This window comes from Chenopodium quinoa, unplaced genomic scaffold (assembly GCF_001683475.1).
Source record: "Chenopodium quinoa cultivar QQ74 unplaced genomic scaffold, ASM168347v1, whole genome shotgun sequence".
NCBI lineage: Eukaryota > Viridiplantae > Streptophyta > Magnoliopsida > Caryophyllales > Amaranthaceae > Chenopodium > Chenopodium quinoa.
Window position 1 is genome coordinate 3,248,244 of NW_018744460.1, and position 25,685 is coordinate 3,273,928.

At 38.0% G+C, this 25,685-nt stretch overlaps 3 protein-coding genes across 6 annotated transcripts; 1 reads left to right on the forward strand and 2 right to left on the reverse strand.

The window, feature by feature from the left end:
• Positions 1-935: 935 nt before the first annotated feature.
• On the reverse strand, positions 936-4,259 carry LOC110697316 (desiccation-related protein PCC13-62-like). The gene is made up of 3 exons (XM_021874695.1): positions 3,649-4,259; positions 3,073-3,298; positions 936-1,758 (listed from the first exon to the last, which is right to left on the reverse strand). The coding sequence occupies exons 1-3, from the start codon at positions 3,996-3,998 to the stop codon at positions 1,348-1,350; spliced, it is 987 nt and encodes a 328-aa protein (XP_021730387.1). The 5' UTR covers positions 3,999-4,259; the 3' UTR covers positions 936-1,347.
• Positions 4,260-7,346: 3,087 nt separating this feature from the next.
• Positions 7,347-11,262, forward strand: LOC110697317 (pentatricopeptide repeat-containing protein At3g48810-like). Of its 4 annotated transcripts, none has more exons than XM_021874699.1 (3): positions 7,347-10,266; positions 10,354-10,440; positions 10,705-11,262. In XM_021874699.1, the coding sequence occupies exon 1, from the start codon at positions 7,928-7,930 to the stop codon at positions 9,938-9,940; it is 2,013 nt and encodes a 670-aa protein (XP_021730391.1). In that variant the 5' UTR covers positions 7,347-7,927; the 3' UTR covers positions 9,941-10,266; positions 10,354-10,440; positions 10,705-11,262. The 4 variants fall into 4 exon arrangements, with proteins under 4 accessions (XP_021730391.1, XP_021730392.1, XP_021730388.1 ...); XM_021874700.1 differs by having other exon boundaries at positions 10,764-11,262; XM_021874696.1 differs by having other exon boundaries at positions 10,354-11,262.
• Positions 11,263-20,068: 8,806 nt separating this feature from the next.
• Positions 20,069-25,009, reverse strand: LOC110697318. The gene is made up of 5 exons (XM_021874701.1): positions 24,603-25,009; positions 23,936-23,990; positions 23,798-23,854; positions 22,650-22,727; positions 20,069-20,847 (listed from the first exon to the last, which is right to left on the reverse strand). Exons 1-5 carry the CDS (start codon positions 24,894-24,896, stop codon positions 20,405-20,407), a joined length of 927 nt encoding a protein of 308 aa, XP_021730393.1. The 5' UTR covers positions 24,897-25,009; the 3' UTR covers positions 20,069-20,404.
• Between the last annotated feature and the right edge of the window lie 676 nt (positions 25,010-25,685).

The window sequence follows — 25,685 nt, forward strand, 5'->3', positions numbered from 1 at the left end:
ACTCGTGAAGAGTTTCACTATGATAGCGAATAGCTGCTGATGGTGGGACTAAAAAAAGCGAGAATACATGATGGGTTATGGTGTAAGGGAAGTATCGACCATTGGTTATGCGACATGGTTATCAATTAATTTTTCTACATATTTGATATTTCATTCTTCTAAAGGTATAATAATAAATACATTATTAGTGTAGTTTGTTGTTCATTTGTCTCTATAGTAGTTTAATTTGTTTCTTATATATGGTGGAGTAATCCCCTATGGTGGAATAGTTGTGTTATTAGTGTTTAGTAGTTTGTTTTTCCTTAGTGGTTTATTGTGATATAAATTTATTGAAGATTTTAATTTTCAAATACAATCACGTGAATCAGATGGAATGAACGCATCCATGCAAATACAAATCTACAATAAATCATCATTTTGTCTCTAATTAAAGCCCAGATCTTTCACTATGCATGTTATGTCATTTCAATAATTCATGCACCCAATCTTATAATTGATGGTGTTTTTTTGGTGTTTAGAGAGCCACAAGGACGGGTGATGATAATCGATCCCAGGATCGACTGGAATCGGGAGGGAAGCTCTAACCACATGAGTTATCCCCTCACTCTCTCTTATAGTTGATGATGTGAGTTTGTGGGATGCACCCTCTTAAGGTCATGTCATTGGGTAAACCTAAGTCATAGTTGATACCCAAGCCATAGTTGATGCTTTTGAGGCCAATTTTGCCCAAATTTGATGAAATCTACCTTTGCTAGTTTTTATTTATTGATAGATTCAAATATCTATTGCAAATATTGTGCGATGTGCTATTAATGAATTTATTATAAAAACTTTTTTGGTCTTGCCTACTCTATATTTTTTCCTTAAATTGTATGTCAAGCCTCATATTACGATTAATTAGAAATGAAGGTAGTATTTATTTATAAGAATTATAACTCAGTGAATCTTTGTAAATTCAGAAGCATTATTGACGAAGAGTTCGGGGCTTACGATCAACCCACATGCAAAATACTTGTTACAGTTTATAATATCATCTCATGTAGTGTCCGGTGTTAGTTAGTCACAATAAACATATATTCATTATATTACCACAAAGTTAGACTTTCAATAGTTTTTTTTTTTTTAAAAAAAAAAAAAAAAAGTCAGCCTTTCAATACTCTTCAATTACTCACCAGTAACTCACTAAAATTCATAGCTACCTTAACAAATTTGTCCAAAACAAAATAAAAATGAACATTCTAAATCCTTGCATTGTAAAATCAAAATACAGACTAAATTATTTCTCTAGATAAAACTCTAACTATAAACCTTAAAAATATAAAACCTTGAAAATAATGACAAAGTCTCCTAAACTAATCTATTATCATTAGAAGTAGCATTCTTAGGTTGAAGATAGGATTGTGCAATGTAACCATCAGCACCTTTAGGGAAAAACCCACCAACTTTCTTAGGATCACCACTTCCATACACAATGTTCAATACTTCTATTGGACTTCTAGGGTACCCCAAAGAGTTCTCATCCCCTACAAGTATATTGCCCTTAATCTTGCCTTCTGCACCGTCTTTCCGGTCTACAAATATGCCTTCATCCCTTGAGCCTAGGTCACTCCCTAACTTGTTCCTTAGTTTTGAAAGCCGGTTCGTGAACTCTTGCACGGTTATCTTGTAAGGTACCACCCTTTGTAATCGTCGTTGGTAGAGCAATGATCGGATCACTGCGTCTTGGCCTGATTCCACTGCTAGCAATCCTGCTACTAGCTGGTTTTATGGGAAGGAGAAGAAAACGTCAAAATATGAAATAATATGTAATTAAGAACACATACAATAATTTCAAAGCATGCAATATGCATGAGTTAATCTAGTACGCACTCCTTGGATCACGTAAATGTTAGACGGGATATTTCATTTTAATTTTCAGATTAATAGACCTTTTGGTAGTCATTGTTCATAAGACTATTGTAAATTTTTTATAAATAATAGGTTTGGTTAAATGTTGAACTTTTATCGTATAATATTACCATATGTCCATCTTTTTTTTTTTATGTTCTCTCTAGGTTTTCTCCTTGGGAGGATTTTCCGGTTCTCTCTAGGGTTTCTCCCTTGAAAGAGTTTTTCTAGCCTCCATTGCTAGATTTTTTCTGTTTTTTTTAAGGTTAGGTTTTCCTTCACTCTTCTTCTTTTCTCTCTTTCTCTTTCATCTCTTTTCTTCTGGTCTTATTTGTGAATCTTTGAAGGGGCTTCCACCGGTGTTTTTACCGGTGGTAAGCCCTAAAAAAACTTTTTAATTGCTTTCAATAAATGGATCCCCATCTTTAAGATGATGATTATTCTATTAGGCTTACTTTCTTTTTTTGTTTGTCTGCCGAAAATTGAAGATTCAGGGTTTCATAATCCGGAAGTATCTAGAAGACCATATATATGAGTATTTTCACTCAACCAACTATTCATCAGTAGATCTCAAGCCGAATTAGTGTTAACTCACAGATTGTATTGTTTCGGATGAAATTTTTTGTTAAGGCAATCATTGATCGAATCTGCGATGTAACTAGCTAGCTTTAAGGTTATTTGTACTTGTGTTGGTATTCTAAAGTTCCTAGGAATTGTTTGTAACTGCCGTTTGGCTATCTTTCAATTCATTAATGAAATCCTTTTTCTTCTTGTCAAAAAAAATAAAATAATAATTACCCTTTACTATGACCTTTGTAATAACTCCAAATTAAAGAGGTATGTGTAAGACAAAGATGTGAGAAATAATTACAGTAATTAATTATATGTCTATTAAACCCCTAGCTAATATAAATTAACCGTAAAGACGCAGGTTGATAGTAATATCAAGCTCAACACACACACTATTGAGTCACGAACTAGCTTATACACACATTTTTTACCATCTTAGAGACAAACTACTCGTACAATCTTACACTCTTGATATGATTGTTAATTGCACATATATTTTAAAATTTAAAGCATGCATCGCCTGCAATTAGATATAATGATTATAAAATAGAATGGATGGAATAGCAAATTAAGTCAAAAGGCCAAAAATTAAGCATAGAAAACATGTATACATACCTTTCTGGCTTCAACGGAAAGAAGCTTGGGAATGGTACCCACATAACCAGTAAGACCAACGTAGGGAATCAAATAAGAGGCAAGAAGGTAATTTATTGAATTTCTATAAGGGTCAAATGGTGGAAATAGTGGATGTTCAAATGCTGAGTTCACCACTTCACTAAATTGTGCTGTACTTAGATTCAATGTTGGTCTTGGAAATCCCTTCACCACTTTCTTGATCGCCCTGCATAAAAATAAATCATTACCTTTGGCAAAGAGACATTATATAACGACAAATTAACAATTCGCAAATTTAACTTTTATGGTTTTCTTAGAATTATCTTTTCGATCAGTTGAAAATAATCTTATGCATGTTTATAGTTCGTTTTCTTAAAAAGTCTATATTGGATGGTTACTTAGCTTGCTAGCTAGTTGAGGTGAAGTATGGTTCGTAAAATTGATTCTGCACCGAATTTTAATGTTAACTTGAAATCGATAAATTTGGCTAATGATGAACAAACGACAATCTTTATGATTATATTTAATCTAAATTATAATAATAACAACCAACGTTGGATAAATGACTAAACTAACCTCAAATGACCAACTTCTTGGAGGGCAAATTGGGCGATAACATCATTAGTAAAAGGGTCAAGAAAGGCTTTTCTAACTCCAATTGGAGAAGGACCTCCCTCAGCAAGATCAGGGGCAATTTTGTCTAATCCCCGTCCAATAGAACCCCATAAGAAAAACTCAGCTTCTAAGTATTCCAAATTCAATGGGAACTCCAAATAATTTGTATCCCATGTTGGGATATTCGATTGTACCGATTCTCTTTGGTGTTCAACAATTTTTGAACTACTTACACTTTTCACTAAGCTTAATACATTAATTATAAGAAGAAAAGGTATTACTATTAACTTTAAGGTGAAAGACGATACCATTTTTTTGAGGTTAATTAATATAGATTAGTAATTAACCAAAGCTCGTTCTAAAATAAGTACTTAGCTAATGTAATGTATTATAGTTGATGAGAAATGAGAATAATTGGACCTAAATTTATATGTGCATGGAACAAAATTCTCTAACGTAAGCAATTGTACGTGTAAAATTTGTAGGACTTGAGGTTGTTATATTATTTATGCTTAGTCAAGATCCTAAGTTTATGCCTCTTGGATATTTTAATTTATGACTATTTTTTGTCATACTTAGATTTATTGCGTTTAGGCATATATCTAGGTAATGTAGTTTGTAGCTGGCATTTATTTTGGCAAAATCTGATCTCAATTTGTTGGGTCTAATATATAAAAGTTTGTCTTCCATTTATGACTGCGAAATGACATACGTAACTTTATATGTGTAACAAAAGTTTGATCTTGTTGATACGAAAGTACTATAAAATATCAAAATATGACTTTGCATGTAACAAACATTTGGTTAGAGATGATATTAATTAAGTGTAACTCTAACCTTGTTTGTTACGAAAGTACTATAAACTATCAAAACGTAAACTTTTATGTGTAACCAAAACTTGATTAGAAATGATATTGAGTAACTCCAACCTTATTTTATGTGTAACCAAAACTTGATTAGAATTGATATTGAGTAACTCCAACCTTAATGTTTTCTTGTTATGAGATATACATAGGTAATAGCCTAATAGGTAAGTTCTTATATAGTTATATATGAATAATAACATAATAATACTGGTGAACCTGAGATAAGCTTGGATTTTTTTTGGGTGTACATGTAGTTTGAATAGCCAGTATATTTAATTTGTGGAATGATTAAACCATTACTAATGAGGCCATATATGAGGGTTTATGGAAAATAATAGATGCAAACAAGAAGATTAAAAAGGAATGATTAAAAATTACTTTCTCCGTTCCACAAATATTGCAACAAGGATGAAATTATGCATCCCAAAACACATTTTATATGTTAAATATCTATAATTATGTAAGAGTTAAAATTATAAAAAGTTGATATTGTAAAAGTATTTTATGAGACGAATCTAACAAAACCCTACATGACTATATTTTACTTTACATATAAATCATAATATGTGGTCAAACAAGCATGATGAATAGTGCAAAAATCCAATTATTGCAATATTACTAAAATGGAGGAAGTATTAAGTATTGATAGCATCAATCAACATGTGGTTTTTATAATAATTTGAATTTAATATCATGCGCCCCATAGTTACTAGTTAGCCATGTTGGGATCAAATGTTCTCTAATAACGTGAATATAAATAAAAGTATATTTATTAATATTTTATATTTTTTGTTGCATTAACACTGTTTTTTTTTTCCCGTCATCTTCTTCGTTCCTTCTTCCACCTCCTTTTTCCATCCACCTTCATCTTCTTCACTCCTCTTTCCATTCGCCTTCATCTTCTTCATCCTCACTCACCTTCCACCGAAAACACCATTTCCTACGACACAGACACTTTCATCTTCTTCCTCTCCACCGACTTATCCATCACCAATTCTGGCGGCTTCGCCACCAAATTAAACGAAAACTCTAAGAAATAAAGGGCATGGTCAATCCCAAAGGGTAGAGGTGTCGTGTTCCTCCAATGAAGCTACCCTTGAGCTTTTGAAATCACTATTGAAGCTTTTGAAATCACTATTAACGCTTCTAAAATCACCATTAACGCTCTTTAAATTCTCCAACCTCCTTAAGACCTTAACGTCATTATTCACGAAGTTAATATTGTTAACTTCTGTTATCGGTGAAAATTACAATAATCTTACCCCCCTACTTACTCAAAATGACAACACCCCTTTGAAATACTTGCCATGTTAATCAATAAGAAAAACATGAAATTAACCCCTCCTTTTTTATTTGGAAATTCTCTTTGGTAACACTATACTTTCTAATTTTCTCAGTGGTGAATTGCGAAAAATTTTATTATCTTTGGTAAATCTAAATTTTTTATATTAAGTCAACTATAACATTAATGATAAAATTTAACTAAATATGTATCTATAGATAGTTTTTTTTTTATTTTTTTTACATTTATTTTAAAAATATTTTTTTCTAAAAAAAATAACCCATTTTCAAACAACTCCAGCCACCTTTCCCCCACCCCCACCAATGCCGGCGCCGGTGCCCAGCTCCACCTTTGCCGGTGCACCGGCCTCCCCTGGCGACGCCCGACCTCCCCCAACCCCGCCGATGACGCCCAGCCTCTCCCGCCCCCACCTCCTCTCTTTCCCCTTTTCGACCCTTCCCATTTCCCCCACCCAACGCCCCACCGCCGACCGCACAAACCACCACAAACCGGCCCCTTTCCCTTGTTCGCCGGCCAAAAACCCTAAAACCCACCCCAAAACACCAGAAAATACCTAAACCCGTTTAGGGTTTTGAAACCAAACTCAGGAAACGGGTTTGGTTTTCTGGTGGTTTTGGGTGGGTTTTAGGGTTTTCGTGGTCGGCTCACAGGGGAGGGGGTTCGTCGGGGAGGGGGTGAGGTTTTTGTGGTGGTTTGGGGTGCGATTAAGGCTCGATGGGCGACGGTGGGGAAATGGGAAGACGTGGGGGTCGGGGTAAAGGGAAAGAGAGGAGGTGCGGGGCGGGAGAGGCTGGGCGTCGCCGGCTGGGGGTGGGGGAGGCCAGGCGTCGCCGGCTGGGGGTTAGCCACCGACAGTGGTGCTGGTGCCTAGGTGAGGGGTTTGGGTTTTATATATATATATTTTTTATGGGTTGGGTTTAATATTAACCATAGTTAAGGAATTTATATTAAAATAACTATTCTCTTTGGTAATCAATAATTCAGGTTTACCAAGGATAATAAGTTTTTTCGCAATTCACGATTGAGAAAATAAAAAAGTATAGTGTTATCAAAGAAAATTTCCCTTCTTTTATTTTTAACAAAGATCGATTCATAAATAAAAGTCATACGTCATCTACAAAGTGATTTACATCAAACAAATACATGACAATTGAATCAAATAAAAACATACTTTTAGCAAAGCTACAATCGTTGTTGCAAATCGTATATTCTTTATACCCTCTTTCATATCGCTGTGGTTTACAGCCTTCTTCGACGAGGGGATCTATCGATCTGTTGTAGACATGAAGAAAATTTTCGCCTGATTCGTCTGGTTGTAATCGAAAGATTAATCTTTTTTTCGATCCCGCACAAATCTTTACCCAAAGAACAACACTACAACAATCTATCAAACAAAAAGGCAAATCCTCCCTCAAAAGAAAGAAGAAAAACCTTTCGAATGAGAAAAATCCTCCAAAGAAGAAGAAAAACCCTTTCTTTCGAGGGAGAAATGTTGAAAAGTTATTATAAACAAAAACAAAGAGAGAATGCACAAAAAACATAAAGATTGGGGTTTTTCACCGGTAAAAACCGATAAAAGCCCCTTTAAAATTCAATAATGGAGGCTAGAGTTTTTAGAGAGGGGAGGGGAGTGAGTTTTTAGAAATAAGTTTTGTATGAGTACTATATAATATAGTTAATTTTTTTTTGGTGAGTATTAGGAAGTAATTAATATTGAAATTATCCCTACCCCCAATTTCTTTTTTTTTTTTTTTTTTTTTGAAAAGGTAAGAAAATTAAAAATCAGGAAGCCCTCTAATTACCCCTAATGCATCATTGAAAATTGGAATTACCCCCAAGTAGGCGAAGTGAATTTATTAAAGTTTGGTTTAGTATGTTCCATAATTATACTACATCCTTCATTTTTTGTTAATTGCAAAGTTGAAGGTCAGTCTCCAGCAATTGAAAATCCGACACAGTCAGCTTCCAATTCCAGGTAACAATTTCTCAGTTTTCGAACTCCCCAATTTCTGGGCAAGTGTGTTAATTTCTGCTTAATTTTTGCTCCCAATTCAAGTTTTTGATTATAAACATGTATCTGAAAGATGGGTGTTCCTTATTATTGAAAATTCAGAAACCCTCAATTCCATTTCTTCTCAACAAAAGAAACCCAATTCCTGATCCTAAACCTTACCTTGAAACCAACAAAAACAATCTCAATGAATATACAGTAGTGAAGAATTTGAGAAAAGAATCTGATATTAGCTTAGCTTTGAGCTATTTTAAGCATATTTCCAATTCTAATTCTTTCAAACACACCCCTGAAACTTATAGAATCATGGTTCAAAAGCTTGGGAAACATGGGGATTTAGATGGGGTTCAGTATTTGTTGCAGCAGATGAAATTAGAGGGTGTTATTTGTTCTGAGGAGTTGTTTGTTGATTTGATTAGTTATTATAAGGATATGGGTTTAGCTGAGCAGGCCTTGAAAATGTTTTATAGGATTCAGGATTTCAATTGTAAGCCGACGGTTAAGATTTATAATCATTTGTTGGATGCTTTGCTTGCTGAGAATAGGTTTAAGATGATTAATCCGCTGTATAGTAATATGCAGAAAGATGGGGTTGAACCTAATGTGTTTACTTATAATGTGCTTTTGAAAGCATTGTGTAAAAATGGTCGTGTAGATGGTGCACGGAAACTCCTTAAGGAAATGTCTAATAAGGGTTGTGCCCCTGATGATGTGAGCTATACAACGATTGTATCATCCCTTTGTAAGGGTGGGAAGGTCCAGGAAGCTAAGGAGCTTGCTGAGTCTTTTGGTTTGGTTGTACCGGTTTATAATGCTTTGATTAGTGGGTATTGTCGAGATTGCAACTTTGTGGAGGCATTTGCTTTGTTGAATGAAATGGCTGAAAAAAGTGTTGATGCAAATGAGATAACGTATACAATAGTAATTAACGCTCTATGTGATGCTGGGATGGTTGAGTTGTCTATGGCTGTTTTAGGGAAGATGTTTTCTAGAGGATGTGAACCAAATATTTATACGTTTTCTTCATTAATCAAGGGTTTTGTCTGGAGAGGGAGACTGAATGAAGGATGTGATGTGTGGAACCGGATGGTAAGGGTGGGAGTTGTGCCCAATACAGTTGCTTTTAACACTTTGATACATGGTCTTTGCTCAAATAGTTCCATGGCTGAAGCTGTAGCTCTTCTCCATGAAATGGAGAAAAGACATCGTATACCAAATGTGACAACCTACAGTACCCTTATAGATGGTTTTGCAAAGTCTAAGGATTTGATTGGTGCATCTGAAATATGGAATCGGATGATAATAAGTGGCTGCCAACCCAATGTTGTCGCATATACATGCATGGTGGATGCCCTTTGTCGAGTTAAAATGTTTGATCAGGCTCAAGATCTCATTGAGTGCATGATGCGGGAAAAGTGCACCCCTAATACTTTGACATTTAACACATTTATAACAGGACTATGCCATGGTGGACGAGTTGATTGGGCTTTGAAGGCTTTTACTTCAATGGAAAGGTACGGCTGTTTACCTGACACAACTACATTCAATGAGCTTTTGGATGGCCTTTTCAAATCCAACTGTTTGGAAGAGGCTTTTGGGCTATTTAGGGAGATGGAAAAAATGGAGATCAAGTGGAATCCAACAACCTGCAATACGACTATACATGGTCTTTGTCAACTGGGTAGGTTTAAAGAAGCGCTGATGGTGATAGGAAGAATGTTGAGAAAGGGAAATAAACCTGACAAAATTACTTTCAACACCATGATTAATGCATACTGTCAGCATGGTGACATCAACAGAGCCATTCAACTAATGGATGTAATGAAGGCAGGAGAGTTGTGCCCAGACTTGGTCTCTTATACTAGTCTTGTATGTGGCTATTGTAAATGGAATGATACATATAATGCTACAGTTTTTCTTCAAAGGATGATGGATGAAGGATTTGCTCCAAATATTGCCACATGGGATGATTTAGTTCGAACATTATTCAGCAAATCTGAAATTTTCTACCAAGAATCAATAAATAAACTGGCTATGGTAACAGGACTTTCACGCAGAAGTCCTGTGCACTAATTCCTTCTGTGCTAAGGTAGGTTGAGGATCACTACCTTTTTGGCTTTTTTACAATGGGCAAACATTCTAGCAACCTAATCCTTTTAGGGAATGAATTACATCCAATAGCTATAAGTCTAGAACAGGGTTTTAGAAAATGTCCTACTGTACTATGAAAATCTTGCAGCCATTTCCTCTCAAAACAAATTACATACATTCTGTGGGAATTCAGCCTCTCAAGGGATGACTCTTAGAGCAAATCTTGCCATCTGAACCAAATCCCGGGTATTGCTGTAATGCTGTTGGCTCTAGCTGATGCATTCAGATAATTTAGAGCAGGTTAGAAGGTAGGCTATGTTTCTAGTCTTTCTCATTAGTGTGACTACGAGAAAGAGGATCTGAGCAAATTATCTAATACTCTTTTGTTCTTTCAGAAAAATTATGTGAAGAGAAACAACTACTGTCCACAATTTGAAATACTGAAGATTGAAACATGACTGTCTGACCTTACAACTTACAGGGTATGAATTGCTATCCTAGAAGCATCAATTTCTTTTAAATCTTGTCTACCTATCACTGGTCAAAGTTTTGATATTCAATTTTGCTGGAAATTTGTGATCTACTGCTGTTAAGCTAAGGAAGTCCTTTATGGAGGCTCCGCAGTTTGTATGATTTCAATAGTGATCCATCGCATTAACTTCAATAGTTTTTCATATGCAAACCCATGCTACTTTATATTATGAATGAAACCATCTTCTTTTATGATGAGCTCATCATCCAAGCAGGCGTGAAAGTGGGGCATTGATTATGCATGCTAAGGCTTCTTAGTTGAGTTCAATTTCAGGCATACCTTTAATAAGGCATACTCGAGGCCTGAAGCACAGTAACCTTATTTGAAAGATCTTGAAGAACTAAAATGATGGCTTTGTTGGAGATACTGTTTGATAAGGTCAACAAGGCAGAGAACAAGGAAAACAAAAATCCAGATTATGATTTTCAGTGTACAGTTGATGATGGGAAGAAGCTAAAGCGTAAGCTCTTGACGAAGGAAGACAATAGAAAAGGCATTTCACGCAGAGCTCCCTTTTGTTGGTTATGCACAATTAGTTTAATTTCTGCCAGTTTAGGCATCGAACACAACTGTTCCCATCAAGCTATTATAAATTTTGTTTTTCCTTTTTTATTTTACTAGGAATTCCAACGTGAGCGATGCGTGTGGTATAGCTAGCCCTTTGAGAAGAATTTTTACTGATGTTCTTTATGCCATATGCCTATTTGTGTAATATTTTATTAAAACTATTTGCATATATATAGACAATAAATGTGTTGGATGTTGTATAATAGTGCAATGTTCTAACCTTTAGCTGGGCTACTTTGATTTATTGATTTAAACAGTAAAAAGATACTGAGTTTGATGTAGAAATATAAAGGTCTAATAAATTAAATTAAAATAAAAAGAAATAGAGAGGGTAAAAGATGGATTTAAATATTGAAATAAAAATAACTTTTTAAATCAATTTAGGGAATTTAAGAGACAATTATAAGGCTTTTAAAATTAAATGGGGGCAAATATGTAAAAAGAACATTTTAGGGATATAAATGTCCATGTACTATTCATAAGAGTTTCCTTAAAACTTTTATAAGGTAGAGATTTGTCTTGAGCTTTGCAATTGTTCTTTTTTTTTTTTTTTTTTTTTTTTTTTGACAAGGATTGTTCTATATCCTTCGGTACTTCATTGTTACTCCTATTTACTATGAATAATACGAATTCTCTCTTAATTCTTTGCAATAATAATAAAATGAATTGTATTGTCAAATATGGGTGAGAAATATTAAGCATCAATTACAAATGGTCATGCAAAGTTCACTGACACATGAGTAAGTATGTTTCCCACTTTCCCTGGGTTAAAGGACCAAAATGGCAAAATTTGGTTGTCTTTTTTTCAGATCTCATTTAAATTCATTTTATAGAGGTAAAATGAACTTGATAACCCATATCTAAAACTAGTTCTGAAAAATTATATCCATAAAAAAGAATTCTTAATATAGGTTTAGAAAGTTGTAACGACTCCTAAGGTGCACCCCCATGGTATCATCACCTATGAGAGGAGACACAAGAAAGGACTGCAGACTGTTAGGGCAGGAGGAGTGGGGCAACAGCAACACACCAACTTCAGTGGGCAGTCACTCACCAACAAATGACTGTTGTAGGGGTTAGGTAGACCTGTAACAGAGCTTGGCTTTTTGTGCTAGCCTAGCTGGCTTTTTGCTGATTGTAATAGAGCTGTGTACAGTGTACATATAAAAAAGGGGAAGTAGGGATTGGCTTAGGCAGGTATTTTGTGGTAATCAAATTCTGGAGAGTAGTGATCTCAAGCCACCAATTGTAAGAAAGTTATCATCTTTATTAATCAAGAAGCAGCCCAACTTCCCTCATTTCTCTTATTTTCTCATTCTGATTTTGTTTCTCTTAAAGTTAGTGTGAATTACAGACCGAGAGTAGTAGCCAAGCGTTACACGTGGTATCAGAGCACCGATTCTAGTGTTTTTTGGTGTCGACGACCACAAAAAAAAATGACAGTAACACAGCGTTGTGACCTTTTAGAAGAAAGGATGACAGGTGTTGAACAGAGGATAGGGGAACTAACTGAGAGAATGAAGTCTCAGGAGGAAATTAAAATCTCAACAACCTCATCTCTAAGAGTCTTGAAGAAGCGGTGGCCAAGCTGGACGGTTGAATCGACCGATTCTGAAAGAACTATGAAGAACAGATGGCTATCAACAACAACAATCAAGCGAAGTTCTTCGAGGAACTTCGAGCCTTGGTGGCCAACAACAACCAGCCACATAACCATAGTAAAAACGACGGAAACAGTGCGAACAACTATAACCACAACCGCCAGCAGTTTGAAGGTGGAGGTGACCAGCATTGGAAACACAATAAGCTAGATATGCCGGCCTTCGAGGGTAAGGACCCTGATGGCTGGATTCTCCGTGGTGAAAAATACTTTGAGTTCTACCAGTTGAATGAGAAGTAGAAAATGGAGGCCGCCGTAGTGGTGACGGATGGCGATGCTCTGAGCTAGTTCCAATGGGAAAATAGGCGGCGACCAGTGTTGAGTTGGGACAACCTCAAAACTCGTGTACTGAAACAGTTTCGGCCAGCTTACCATGGCTCTCTTCACGAGCAGTGGCTAGCAATGAGACAAGAAACCATAGTCATGGAGTACCGAAATAAATTTATTGAAACCGCTTCACTAGTGGAAGATGTCCCAGAAAGCTTGATGATGGGCCATTTTATAGACGGGTTAAAGGAGGAAGTTCAGGCTGAGGTGAGGATATTGACTCCTTTTAAGTTTTAACCTAGAAGCTGCCATGGATTTGGCGGGTCGGATCGAAGAGAGGAATTGGATAGGCGGGTTGAAGAAGAGTAGTACTTAGTTTGGGCTAGCACGATCTGGGCTTAACCCAGTTGGGCCTAGAGCCTCCACTGGGCCTGGATTAGTTCAAACTTATGGCACCCCAACACAACAAAACTCTTCGTACAAGTCTTGGCCTTGAGCACCGACCGAGTCACAAGCCTCGGTGAATGCTCCGAGAGCCACTAACTCTCAAATTTAGAGCTCCGACGGCCCGCAGTGGTTGACGGAGGCAGAACTGCAGGAAAAGAAGGCCAAGGGCCTATATTTCAGGTCGAAGAACGTTGGGGAATCGGTCACCGATGCAAGAACAAAGAACTAAGCGTTCTCTTGTTGGGAAGTGTAGAATCGGAGGATTATAAGGTCGGAGAATCGAGTGGCTATGGCGGGGAGGCAAAGGAGGTGACGCCGAAAATCTCTTTGTGTTCGGTAGTGGGGTTATCAAACCCTAGAACGATGAAGGTTGAGGGAAAATTTGGGGAAACGGGAGTGATAGTTATGGTGGACTCGGGGGCCACGCATAATTTCATCTCCACCACGGTGATGGGAAAAGTGGGGGTGAGAGTTTCAGGAAAGAGGGAGTTTGGGGTGTCACTTGGGAATGGTGAGATAGTTTGGGGAAAAGGGGTGTTAGAGTGGTTCTCAATGGGGGCTATGTGGTGGAGGATGACTTCTTGCCGTTGCGGCTAGGCAACACTGGCTTAATCTTGGGGGTGTAGTGGCTGGAACGGCTAGGGCCAGTCACCACCAACTAGCGAACTCATATGATGAAGTTTCAATGCGGGGGAAGGGATGTGACGTTAGTGGGAGATCTACACTTAGAGCATGCTCAGATTTCACTCAAGGACATGATAAGGACCTTGAGATATGAGGTATGGGGTCTGAGGTTAAAGTTGAATAAGGTGGAAGAGAAGGCAAGAAGGGAAGAAGAGAGTAAGAGAGGTTGGAATAATCAAACCCTATACCAGCCCTTTTTCCAGCCCGTTACTACTCGTCAAAAAGAAAGACGGCTCCTGGAGGTTCTGTGTTGATTATAGGGCGTTGAACCGGGAAACCATCCCGAATAAATACCCTATACCAATGATAGACGAGCTCCTCGATGAGCTACATGGGGCTAACTATTTTTCCTAAAATCGACCTCAAATCGGGCTACCATCAAATCAGAGTTAGGGAGGAACACACGCACAAAACAGCCTTCCGTACGCACAAGGGCCACTATGAATTTTTGGTTATGCCGTTCGGCTTAACTAAGGCTCCGACAACATTCCAAGCCCTGATGAACTAGATTTTTTGCCCTTTTCTAAGAAGGTTTGTGCTCGTATTCTTCGACGATATACTCGTCTACAGTACTAGTGAGGAAGCACACCTAGAACATATGAGGGTGGTTCCGTCTAAGTTAGACGAATTTCAGTTGGTGACTAACTACAAGAAGTGTGAATTTTGACAGCAAAGAGTAGCATATCTGAGCCATATTATGTCACAGGAAGGGGTGGAGGTAGACTTGGATAAGGTGAGAGCAATGGTGGATTGGCCGGAGCCCCGCAATTTGCGTGAACTACGAGTATTTTTTGCCTTAACAGGATATTATAGAAAATTTATACTCGGTTACGCTCCACTCACAGAGCAACTTAAGAAAGATAATTTTGGGTGGAGTGCGAAGCCACTGTTGCTTTTGAAAAGTTGAAAACAGCCATGACCAAAGCCCCTGTACTCTCCATGCCTGATTTTGGGAAGTCGTTTGTTATAGTAGCTGATGCTTTCGGCTACGGCCTAAGGGCTATACTAATGCAGGAAGGGCACCCAATCGCTTTTTACAGCAAGCTTTTAGGGCCGAGATCACAAGCTAAGTCTATATACGAAAAAGAATTAATGACTATTTGTTTGGTCGTTGAAAAGTGGAAGCATTACTTGCTTGGGAGGCACTTCATTGTGAGTACGGATGAACAAAGTCTGAAATATTTGATGGAGCAACGTGAGATTGGAGAAGAATATCAGAGATGGGTCAGGAAACTAATAGGGTTCGATTTTGAGATTAGATATAAGTCGGTGCTAGTAACCGGGTGGCTGACGCTCTATCGCGGCGGGGAGAAGAAAATAGTCAGCTGAATGCCTTAACCACTTGGAAGGAGGTGGATTGGGAAATGGTGGATAGGGAGATAGAAGGGGATTCCAGCTTGAGAAAGATAAAACAAGGCATTGAGAATGGGCAGGGAGATTACCCAGGTTTCAAACTTAAAGGTGGTCAAATGAAGTTCAAAGGGAGGGTAGTAATTTCAGCATCATCAGCTCTTAGCTCTTATTTCAAATCTGATGAAGGTGTATCATGACTCACCAATTGGGAGGCATCAAGGAGAGACTAATACTTACCTTAGGATGGCAGCCGAATGGTATTGGTGGGGAATGAAACGAGACATCAGTGAGTATGTTAGGGAATGTGCAGTGTGTCAGCAAAGTAAATATTCTCAACAACAACCGGGTGGGTTGTTGCAGCCGCTTCCTATACTCGAGGCGATATAGGATGATGTGGCTATGGACTTCATTGAGGGTCTTCCGTGTTCGTTCGAGTTGGACTCCATTCTGGTTGTGATCGATAGACTCTCCAAGTATGTGCATTTTGTGGGACTTAAGCACCCCTTTAATGCCTAACAGTTGCTGAAGTGTTCATCAAGGAGATAGTTCGCCTACATGGCTGGGTTTCCAGTTTCTATAGTCTCGGATCGGGATAGTATCTTTATGAGTATATTTTGGAGAGAATTTTTCAAGTTGCAAGGTACAATACTCAAGCGAAGCACAGCCTACCATCCTCAAACGGATGGGCAAACGGAAAACGTTAATAAGACGCTTGAAACCTATTATCGTTGCTTTGTTGACGGACACCCAAAAACTTGGGCTAAGTGGCTTCATTGGGCCGAGTTCTCATATAACACTTCAGTCCATGCTACAACCGGATTCTCACCCTTCCGGGTTGTTTATGGCAGAGAGCCCCAAAAATTGCTAAAGATTGGTAAAGGCCAGACCCTAGTTGACAGCTTAGAAGAATGGTTACAGGAAAGAGATCGAATGTTGGAGGATCTTCAAGTGAATTTGATGAGGGCCCAACAGAAGATGAAAAATCATGGTGGGAGATAAAGGTTATCTTAAGTTGCAACCATACCGGCAACAAACTGTAGCTCGAATGCCATATGAGAAGCTAGCTCCAAGATTTTATGGCCCTTTTTAGGTAATTCAACGAGTTGGCAAGGTTGCATTCAAGTTGGAGCTTCCTGACACTTGCTGCATCCACCCAGTCTTCCACGTATCTCAACTCAAGGCTCTTGGCAACCATGTAGCACATCCCACTATTCCCACACAGCCGACAGAAGAGTTGGAGTTATTGGCGGAACCAGAGGAAGTCCTTGATATTCGATCCACCAACATCAATCAAAAACTGACCATAGAAGTCCTCATTAAGTGGTTGAATCTGCCTGCTATGGAAGCAACTTGGGAAGACTCTACTGCCATCAAGGAGCGCTTCCCTAATCGAGTTCCACCTTGAGGACAAGGTGCGTCTCCTTGGGAGAGGAGATGTAACGACTCCTAAGGTGCACCCCCATGGTATCATCACCTATGAGAGGAGACACAAGAAAGGACTGCAGACAGTTGGGGCAAGAGAAGTGGAGCAACAGCAGCACACCAACTTCAGTGGTTATGCCGTTCGGCTTAACTAAGGCTCCGACAACATTCCAAGCCCTGATGAACTAGATTTTTTGCCCTTTTCTAAGAAGGTTTGTGCTCGTATTCTTCGACGATATACTCGTCTACAGTACTAGTGAGGAAGCACACCTAGAACATATGAGGGTGGTTCCGTCTAAGTTAGACGAATTTCAGTTGGTGACTAACTACAAGAAGTGTGAATTTTGACAGCAAAGAGTAGCATATCTGAGCCATATTATGTCACAGGAAGGGGTGGAGGTAGACTTGGATAAGGTGAGAGCAATGGTGGATTGGCCGGAGCCCCGCAATTTGCGTGAACTACGAGTATTTTTTGCCTTAACAGGATATTATAGAAAATTTATACTCGGTTACGCTCCACTCACAGAGCAACTTAAGAAAGATAATTTTGGGTGGAGTGCGAAGCCACTGTTGCTTTTGAAAAGTTGAAAACAGCCATGACCAAAGCCCCTGTACTCTCCATGCCTGATTTTGGGAAGTCGTTTGTTATAGTAGCTGATGCTTTCGGCTACGGCCTAAGGGCTATACTAATGCAGGAAGGGCACCCAATCGCTTTTTACAGCAAGCTTTTAGGGCCGAGATCACAAGCTAAGTCTATATACGAAAAAGAATTAATGACTATTTGTTTGGTCGTTGAAAAGTGGAAGCATTACTTGCTTGGGAGGCACTTCATTGTGAGTACGGATGAACAAAGTCTGAAATATTTGATGGAGCAACGTGAGATTGGAGAAGAATATCAGAGATGGGTCAGGAAACTAATAGGGTTCGATTTTGAGATTAGATATAAGTCGGTGCTAGTAACCGGGTGGCTGACGCTCTATCGCGGCGGGGAGAAGAAAATAGTCAGCTGAATGCCTTAACCACTTGGAAGGAGGTGGATTGGGAAATGGTGGATAGGGAGATAGAAGGGGATTCCAGCTTGAGAAAGATAAAACAAGGCATTGAGAATGGGCAGGGAGATTACCCAGGTTTCAAACTTAAAGGTGGTCAAATGAAGTTCAAAGGGAGGGTAGTAATTTCAGCATCATCAGCTCTTAGCTCTTATTTCAAATCTGATGAAGGTGTATCATGACTCACCAATTGGGAGGCATCAAGGAGAGACTAATACTTACCTTAGGATGGCAGCCGAATGGTATTGGTGGGGAATGAAACGAGACATCAGTGAGTATGTTAGGGAATGTGCAGTGTGTCAGCAAAGTAAATATTCTCAACAACAACCGGGTGGGTTGTTGCAGCCGCTTCCTATACTCGAGGCGATATAGGATGATGTGGCTATGGACTTCATTGAGGGTCTTCCGTGTTCGTTCGAGTTGGACTCCATTCTGGTTGTGATCGATAGACTCTCCAAGTATGTGCATTTTGTGGGACTTAAGCACCCCTTTAATGCCTAACAGTTGCTGAAGTGTTCATCAAGGAGATAGTTCGCCTACATGGCTGGGTTTCCAGTTTCTATAGTCTCGGATCGGGATAGTATCTTTATGAGTATATTTTGGAGAGAATTTTTCAAGTTGCAAGGTACAATACTCAAGCGAAGCACAGCCTACCATCCTCAAACGGATGGGCAAACGGAAAACGTTAATAAGACGCTTGAAACCTATTATCGTTGCTTTGTTGACGGACACCCAAAAACTTGGGCTAAGTGGCTTCATTGGGCCGAGTTCTCATATAACACTTCAGTCCATGCTACAACCGGATTCTCACCCTTCCGGGTTGTTTATGGCAGAGAGCCCCAAAAATTGCTAAAGATTGGTAAAGGCCAGACCCTAGTTGACAGCTTAGAAGAATGGTTACAGGAAAGAGATCGAATGTTGGAGGATCTTCAAGTGAATTTGATGAGGGCCCAACAGAAGATGAAAAATCATGGTGGGAGATAAAGGTTATCTTAAGTTGCAACCATACCGGCAACAAACTGTAGCTCGAATGCCATATGAGAAGCTAGCTCCAAGATTTTATGGCCCTTTTTAGGTAATTCAACGAGTTGGCAAGGTTGCATTCAAGTTGGAGCTTCCTGACACTTGCTGCATCCACCCAGTCTTCCACGTATCTCAACTCAAGGCTCTTGGCAACCATGTAGCACATCCCACTATTCCCACACAGCCGACAGAAGAGTTGGAGTTATTGGCGGAACCAGAGGAAGTCCTTGATATTCGATCCACCAACATCAATCAAAAACTGACCATAGAAGTCCTCATTAAGTGGTTGAATCTGCCTGCTATGGAAGCAACTTGGGAAGACTCTACTGCCATCAAGGAGCGCTTCCCTAATCGAGTTCCACCTTGAGGACAAGGTGCGTCTCCTTGGGAGAGGAGATGTAACGACTCCTAAGGTGCACCCCCATGGTATCATCACCTATGAGAGGAGACACAAGAAAGGACTGCAGACAGTTGGGGCAAGAGAAGTGGAGCAACAGCAGCACACCAACTTCAGTGGGCAGTCACTCACTAACAAATGACTGCTGCAGGGGTTAGGTAGACCTGTAACAGAGCTAGGCTTTTTGTGCTAGCCTAGCTGGCTTTTTGCTAATTGTAATAGAGCTGTGTACATATAAAAAAGGGGAAGTAGGGATTGGCTTAGGCAAGTATTTTGTGGTAATCAAATTCTGGAGAGTAGTGGCCTGAAGCCACTTAGGAGAGTGGTGACCTCAAGCCACCAATTGTAAGAAAGCTATCATCTTTATTAATCAAGAAGCAGCCCAACTTCCCTCATTTCTCTTATTTGCTCATTCTAATTTTGTTTCTCTTAAAGCTAGTGTGAAATACAGACCGAGAGTAGTAGCCAAGCGTTACAAAAGTTAACCAGCTTTCTTAATTATTAATTGAGTGTTGTCTCTAACCTCTAGATCCAGGGATCAAGCATTGGTATCTAGAGCTTTGAATTGAATTTTCCTGGAAGTACTTTTAAGGTGAAAAGAACATAACCTTAGTAACACTCTTATAAAAGCATGCATACATCTATGTAGGTTAGATCTGTCACAAAGCAGGTAGTGCAGTGGTCAGACTGCCAAAGATTGCTACTCGAATTAATCAACCATATTTCCGAAATACTTCATATTGAATAAATAAGCATATAGCAGATGACAAACATAAATTGTGCTACAGGGCCACAGGGGAGTCCATAAACAGATCAGCTACTCTTACAGCTTTACATCATATTCAAATACAGTAGAAGCATATCAAGCTTCATGTGTTTCAACCTCAAGGATGCATAATTATATTCATCGATCTCACTTAGGGCTAATCATCAGAGGCAGTTATCAGCATTCTTGAACAAAAATGGTCAGGGAAGTTTTAGCAGTCGTGTCTGATGTCCTAAGCTTTTCTGACAGCAAAATCCTAAAATAATACATACTAACGTCTTACCTAATTGCCTTCTCATGTTTTAGGTTCTCTTTGCCCTTATTATCAGTTCCTTTGATAGCATTACTATTGTTAACATCTTCATTACTAACGGTATCATCTTCATCGCCTTCAAATTCTTCATCCTCCTCATCATACCACTCATCATCTTCATCATCGTCGTCTACTTCAAACTCATCTGTCATGTCAGCTCGTAGTGTATGAAACTCCGGAGGGGGTGGGCAATCTTCTGTGATCGCCTTATCTCTTTTAATCACAAGATGACGAATCACTCTCTCATCCTGGTCTAACATCTGCTTGAAGTCATTTATCCACTGGGCTGGCAACTCGAAATTCATCAATATATAGTGGGCATGTGTTGTCTTTTGTATCTTGTAAGCTAGCCTTCGCATACCCCAATCACTAAACCTCCAAACTCTGCCTTTCTTCTCCCTTAATAAGTCTGCAAAAGTATGTGCTATTAGGAACACTGTCTAGTTTAAAAATTATAGAGAACTCAATTTCCAAGATACTCTGTATATACGAATTATGTCACATTTGTGTTAAACCACAAAATCAAGGATATAGAAAAGTTTGATGCCATTGCTAGATTAAAAATTCAAGGGTAGCTGATGCATCATTCTTTTCAATAAACAAAGGAAATAATATTACAAACCAAAAACACCTAAATCATGCATGAATCTAAAAGAGTGAGCAAAGTGTGACTCTGTGAGACATACAATGTTAAAAGCAATAGCACCACTTAAACTGTAGTGTCTAAATCCTCTAAAACAAGCAGTCCTTGTCAGTTTATTTGAAACTCTATAGGATCAAATTTTCCTACATCAAATTAATTAATTTCCTGTCACTATGCCTGTCATAATAATAATAATAACAATAACAATAACAATAACAATAACAACAACAATAACAATAATAATAACAATAACAATAACAATAACAATCAATCAATCAATCAAAGCCTTAATCCCATAAGTGGGGTCGGCTACATGAACCAAATTTGATTATTCCGTGTAGTCATCCACAAAAATCTTCCTCCTCCACCCCTTACAATCCAATGCTTCATCCTCATGCAAATCCATATACTTCATGTCCTTCCTTACTCTTTCTAACCAAGTCATTTTCGGCCTCCCTCTCCCTCGTTTAATCCCTCTATGGTCCCACTTTTCCACTCTTCGAACCAGTGCACCCTCGGGTCTCCGTCTTACATGCCCAAACCAACGCAGGCGATTTTCCCTTAGTTTGTCTGCAATGCCTGCCACACCTACTTTCTTGCGAATAACCTCATTTCTGATTCTATCTCTTAAAGTGTTCCCACACATCCACCTTAACATGCGCATTTCTGTAACTTCCATCTTTTTAATGTGCTCCTTCTTAGAAGCCCGACATTTTGTACCAAGAGCAACACCGGTCTATGCCAGTCCCATAGAATTTTCCCTTCAACTGTAAGGGAATGCTTCGGTCACATAACACTCCCGTGGTCGCTCTCCATTTAAGCCACCCTGACTTAATCCTGTGGGCCACGTGTTGACAATGTCACCGATGATCGACCCAAGATACTAAAAATATTCACTCATGGTTAATTCCTTTCCATCCAAACTCACCACTTCATCACTTGTCCCCCTCTGAGTACCAAAACGACATACCAAATATTCATTCTTATTCCAACTTAGCTTAAACCCTATAGATTCCAACCTTTGCCTCCATTGCTCCAACTTGGCCTTAACCCCATTTTTAGTTTCATCCACCAAAACGATATCATCCGCAAACAAAGTTTTATGCCATTTCATTTGCAAACTTCAATTTTCAAACAGAATGCCAATCAAACTAAAAGATGGTTTCAAAATTCCATTAATAACCAATTGCGATGGTATGAATTGCTGACAATGTTAGTACAACAATTACTTTCACCCTACTGGACTTCTTTTATTTCTAGTACCTGGTCACAGAATCATGATTTGGCTCTTCAAGTCATTTGAAGGGCCTAGTGAAGTATCAAAGTGTTATTTTGTTGAAACTCAAAGACATTTATGCACATGACATTTATAGTGAGACATGTAACTCCATAAATCTTCTAGCGAGCTTTATGGAATGCTTCAAGTTCTCCAACAGTAAGGAAATTGAACATGCATGGCCCACTTAGCACATTGCAACAGCAAGCATTGATGTCAATAATGAGAGAAGAAATCCATCAGACACTAAATTCAATGTTGATATAAAAAGAAATACATCGCGATTAATTACCTTGTATCTTGGAATTCACATCTTCGACCTTGTCCTTATAGTCTTGATGGATCAAATAAACCACTTCGTAGTGACGCACTGTATCAGATAAGGGAAAAAATAGATGAAGATATAGCTTCTGAAGGGCATATAAAGAAACGCAGTATTAGCTCTAGACTTGTAACTTTGTAAGAGTACTACTATGTGTGCAACCAAGCAGGGGCTAATTACATAAAAACAGCAAAAGAAATGTCAGCAGAAATCAGAAGTATCTTTGTTTCTTCATTATTTTCTCTTATCCTGCCTTCATCTTTCCTTAACTAGTGATTGTATAGGCACTTGCACAGGTGCGCATTCCGTTAGAAATATCTATGACGAAGACAACAAGAACTCCTAGGATACAAAAAAAAAAAAAAAAAAAAAAAAAAAATGAAGAAGAAGAAAGAAAACACACACACACACAAGGCTTTATTAAAACAATATCAACTGATTTCGGCTTCATTTCAATTCCAGCTTCACACAGCAATAAGTCCAATTAGTTGGACAGGAGAAAAGTTCTTTAGGGAAATTATTAGCTTGTTATAACTAAAATTTTTAAGTCAAATTATTCCTCTAGGAAATTTGGAGATGATGTTCATAGCTTCATCCTTTGACAAATACAAGTACCAGCAACATGGCAAATTCCAGACAAAAAAATGTGCAGTTTTACTACACAGACTTGCAAGATAATCTAGAGTCCGGACAGACCCTGGAGGAAAAAATAAAAGAGACAAATATATGGTGCATGGGAACTCCCTTACTTTAGTATCGTTGTTTTAGAACTAGTTAGTTATTTTTTATTTGTTCAATTGCATTAAAATGTATACTTATAGCTGCTATATCACCGTGTCAAAAACTACAAAAAATTAAATAGCATTGGCAAGTGAAAAATCAATGTGGACTGAAAAAAATGGCCAGAAACAAAAAGGTAATAGCAATATTACCACTCAAGCAACATCATTCATCGATTTTATTCTTCCATTTGGGGGATGGGTAACAAAAGAGGAGTACATGTATAGTCTTTCACATCACTTGTGGACTGTGTCCTTTAAGTTGTGGAATACTGAATTACTGATAGCAAGCATAAAATCTCAAATGGACTTATAAACTGAATTGTTGAATGGGCTTACTCTGATCAACATTCAAATCACTTTCCAGCTGAAGGTTTAGAAATTCAAATAGTTCTTCTGCAAAACAAACAGACAGATTTAGCCATAGCAAAACTTATTTTACACAAAAGGACAGAATCTCAAAGTTAAATCACTTACGCTCTTCGTCATCAGCAAATTCGGGCAGAGCTCTACCATCATCCTGAACATTTTTCTGAAAAACACAAGGAAATATATAAGTAGTTTAGTTGAGTTGATTTATGAAATCATGAACATTGAAGCCATCACTCAACTGCAATAAGCAATCTAGAAATTCCAGCCACATCAATAGTGAACACACTTTTGAGCTCACAACTTTGTTACAAAGACTCTTCATTTCACCTCAAGTATTGATTGTCATATCTTTAACACACTGACATGGGTAATGACACTTCGAAACATAATTTTGGGCCAAAATCATGGTAACTTTTCGCATAATATTTGAGTCGAACACTTAGACATGTACCAATGTCTACGTACCTAAGTCCGACTAACATCTTATAACCAATTCTAACCTAAAAAGTACTTCACCCGAGGATGAAAAAAAAAATTACAAAATCAAATACCAGTACAGAAATTATTAACAATAATCGAAATTTCCAACTTCATTACGCAGAAATTAGGATCCAGCTAAATAAAATTGAGAAGCTAACAAATTGCTCAACAAAAACACCCTCAAATATCATAAAATAATACCCAAATTAAGAACAAAAACAATCTCAAAAACACAATTACAAATAGAAATTACAAAATATAAGCAAAATTAATCAAAAGATTGAAAGTAAACCTCTCTAAGTAAGACAGCTTCAGGAAAAGGGCCAATAGCTTCATCAGGTTTAGGAGCAAAATTATGAGAGTCAATCTTATTGTTCTTGCTCTTTTTATCGTCACCCTTTTTAGCTTCCACCATTAATGAGCTTCTAAAAAGTACCTTATTTGATGAAATTGGTCCAAAAGATGAGTACCCATTTCGAAATTTCAAGCAATTGTTGCCAGATGAAGAAAACCCAGATGAATTTTTAGGGGGATGAGAGAGAAAAGTGGTTGCTGCTTTGGAGGATGAACCAAAAAGGGTCTCCATTGGAAGTGAGTAATGGAGAATTGGGGGTTGCCTGTGGAATATGGATAACACAGGGAGCGCGCCTTCTTCTATAAACTGGAGTAGAAATTTGGGATAATATAAGCCAAATTAAGTGTGTTACTTGAATGGTTTAGTACTGACTACTATAGCTTTTTCACCTATGCAATGCACGATTCGTTAATACTCCGTAGTAAAACCGTGGAAATAAATGAGTAAATTTTTTTTAATCATTTTGTAATGGGGAGAATTAAAGGGTGAGAGAGATATGGTAGCATTGAAAAATTACTAGTGACTAGTGAGGGATTAAATCGATGGATGTATAGTAACAATAATCATTATATATATTTTATAATTTGGTACAATGGTACTTCGTATTGATTTAGAATACATGAGAAAATCAAGCGTAATTCGATATAATAAATGTTACTCCATTTTATATATTTTTCGGTTTTCCCTACTATTGCTTACATATAATTCTAAAAACTATGTATATCATTTCCCTTATAAAAAATGTTGCAATTATACGAAGTAAATTTTATGCAAGTACCTAATATATTTCATTTAGTGATTTGCATTTGAATTAATCAAATGAGGCAAATAACATGTACCTATAACTAATAGAGAATTTTTCCACAATGAAAAACTAATACTTTCGTACAACTATAAAAAGTTGAGGGTAATGAGATTTAAATCAAACTTGGAAAGTGAAAGCTCTACCATTGAGTACCAATTTATCTACTTCGTTTGGACTGATATATAAGGAGTCCTGTGATATTAGGAGATTGTAGT

Bases quoted from the DNA above. Each gene is read 5' to 3' on its own strand.
- LOC110697316 (XM_021874695.1), bottom strand. From the start codon at position 3,998: ATGGTATCGTCTTTCACCTTAAAGTTAATAGTAATACCTTTTCTTCTT. The intron at 3,299-3,648 runs GTTAGTTTAGTC...ATTTTTATGCAG, and splicing joins CAAGAAGTTGGTCATTTGAG to GGCGATCAAGAAAGTGGTGA. The intron at 1,759-3,072 runs GTATGTATACAT...CCATAAAACCAG, and splicing joins TTTCCGTTGAAGCCAGAAAG to CTAGTAGCAGGATTGCTAGC.
- LOC110697317 (XM_021874696.1), top strand. From the start codon at position 7,928: ATGTATCTGAAAGATGGGTGTTCCTTATTATTGAAAATTCAGAAACCC.
- LOC110697318 (XM_021874701.1), bottom strand. From the start codon at position 24,896: ATGGAGACCCTTTTTGGTTCATCCTCCAAAGCAGCAACCACTTTTCTC. The intron at 22,728-23,797 runs GTAAGCCCATTC...TATCTGATACAG, and splicing joins TGATTTGAATGTTGATCAGA to TGCGTCACTACGAAGTGGTT. The intron at 20,848-22,649 runs GTAATTAATCGC...ATACTTTTGCAG, and splicing joins TGTGAATTCCAAGATACAAG to ACTTATTAAGGGAGAAGAAA.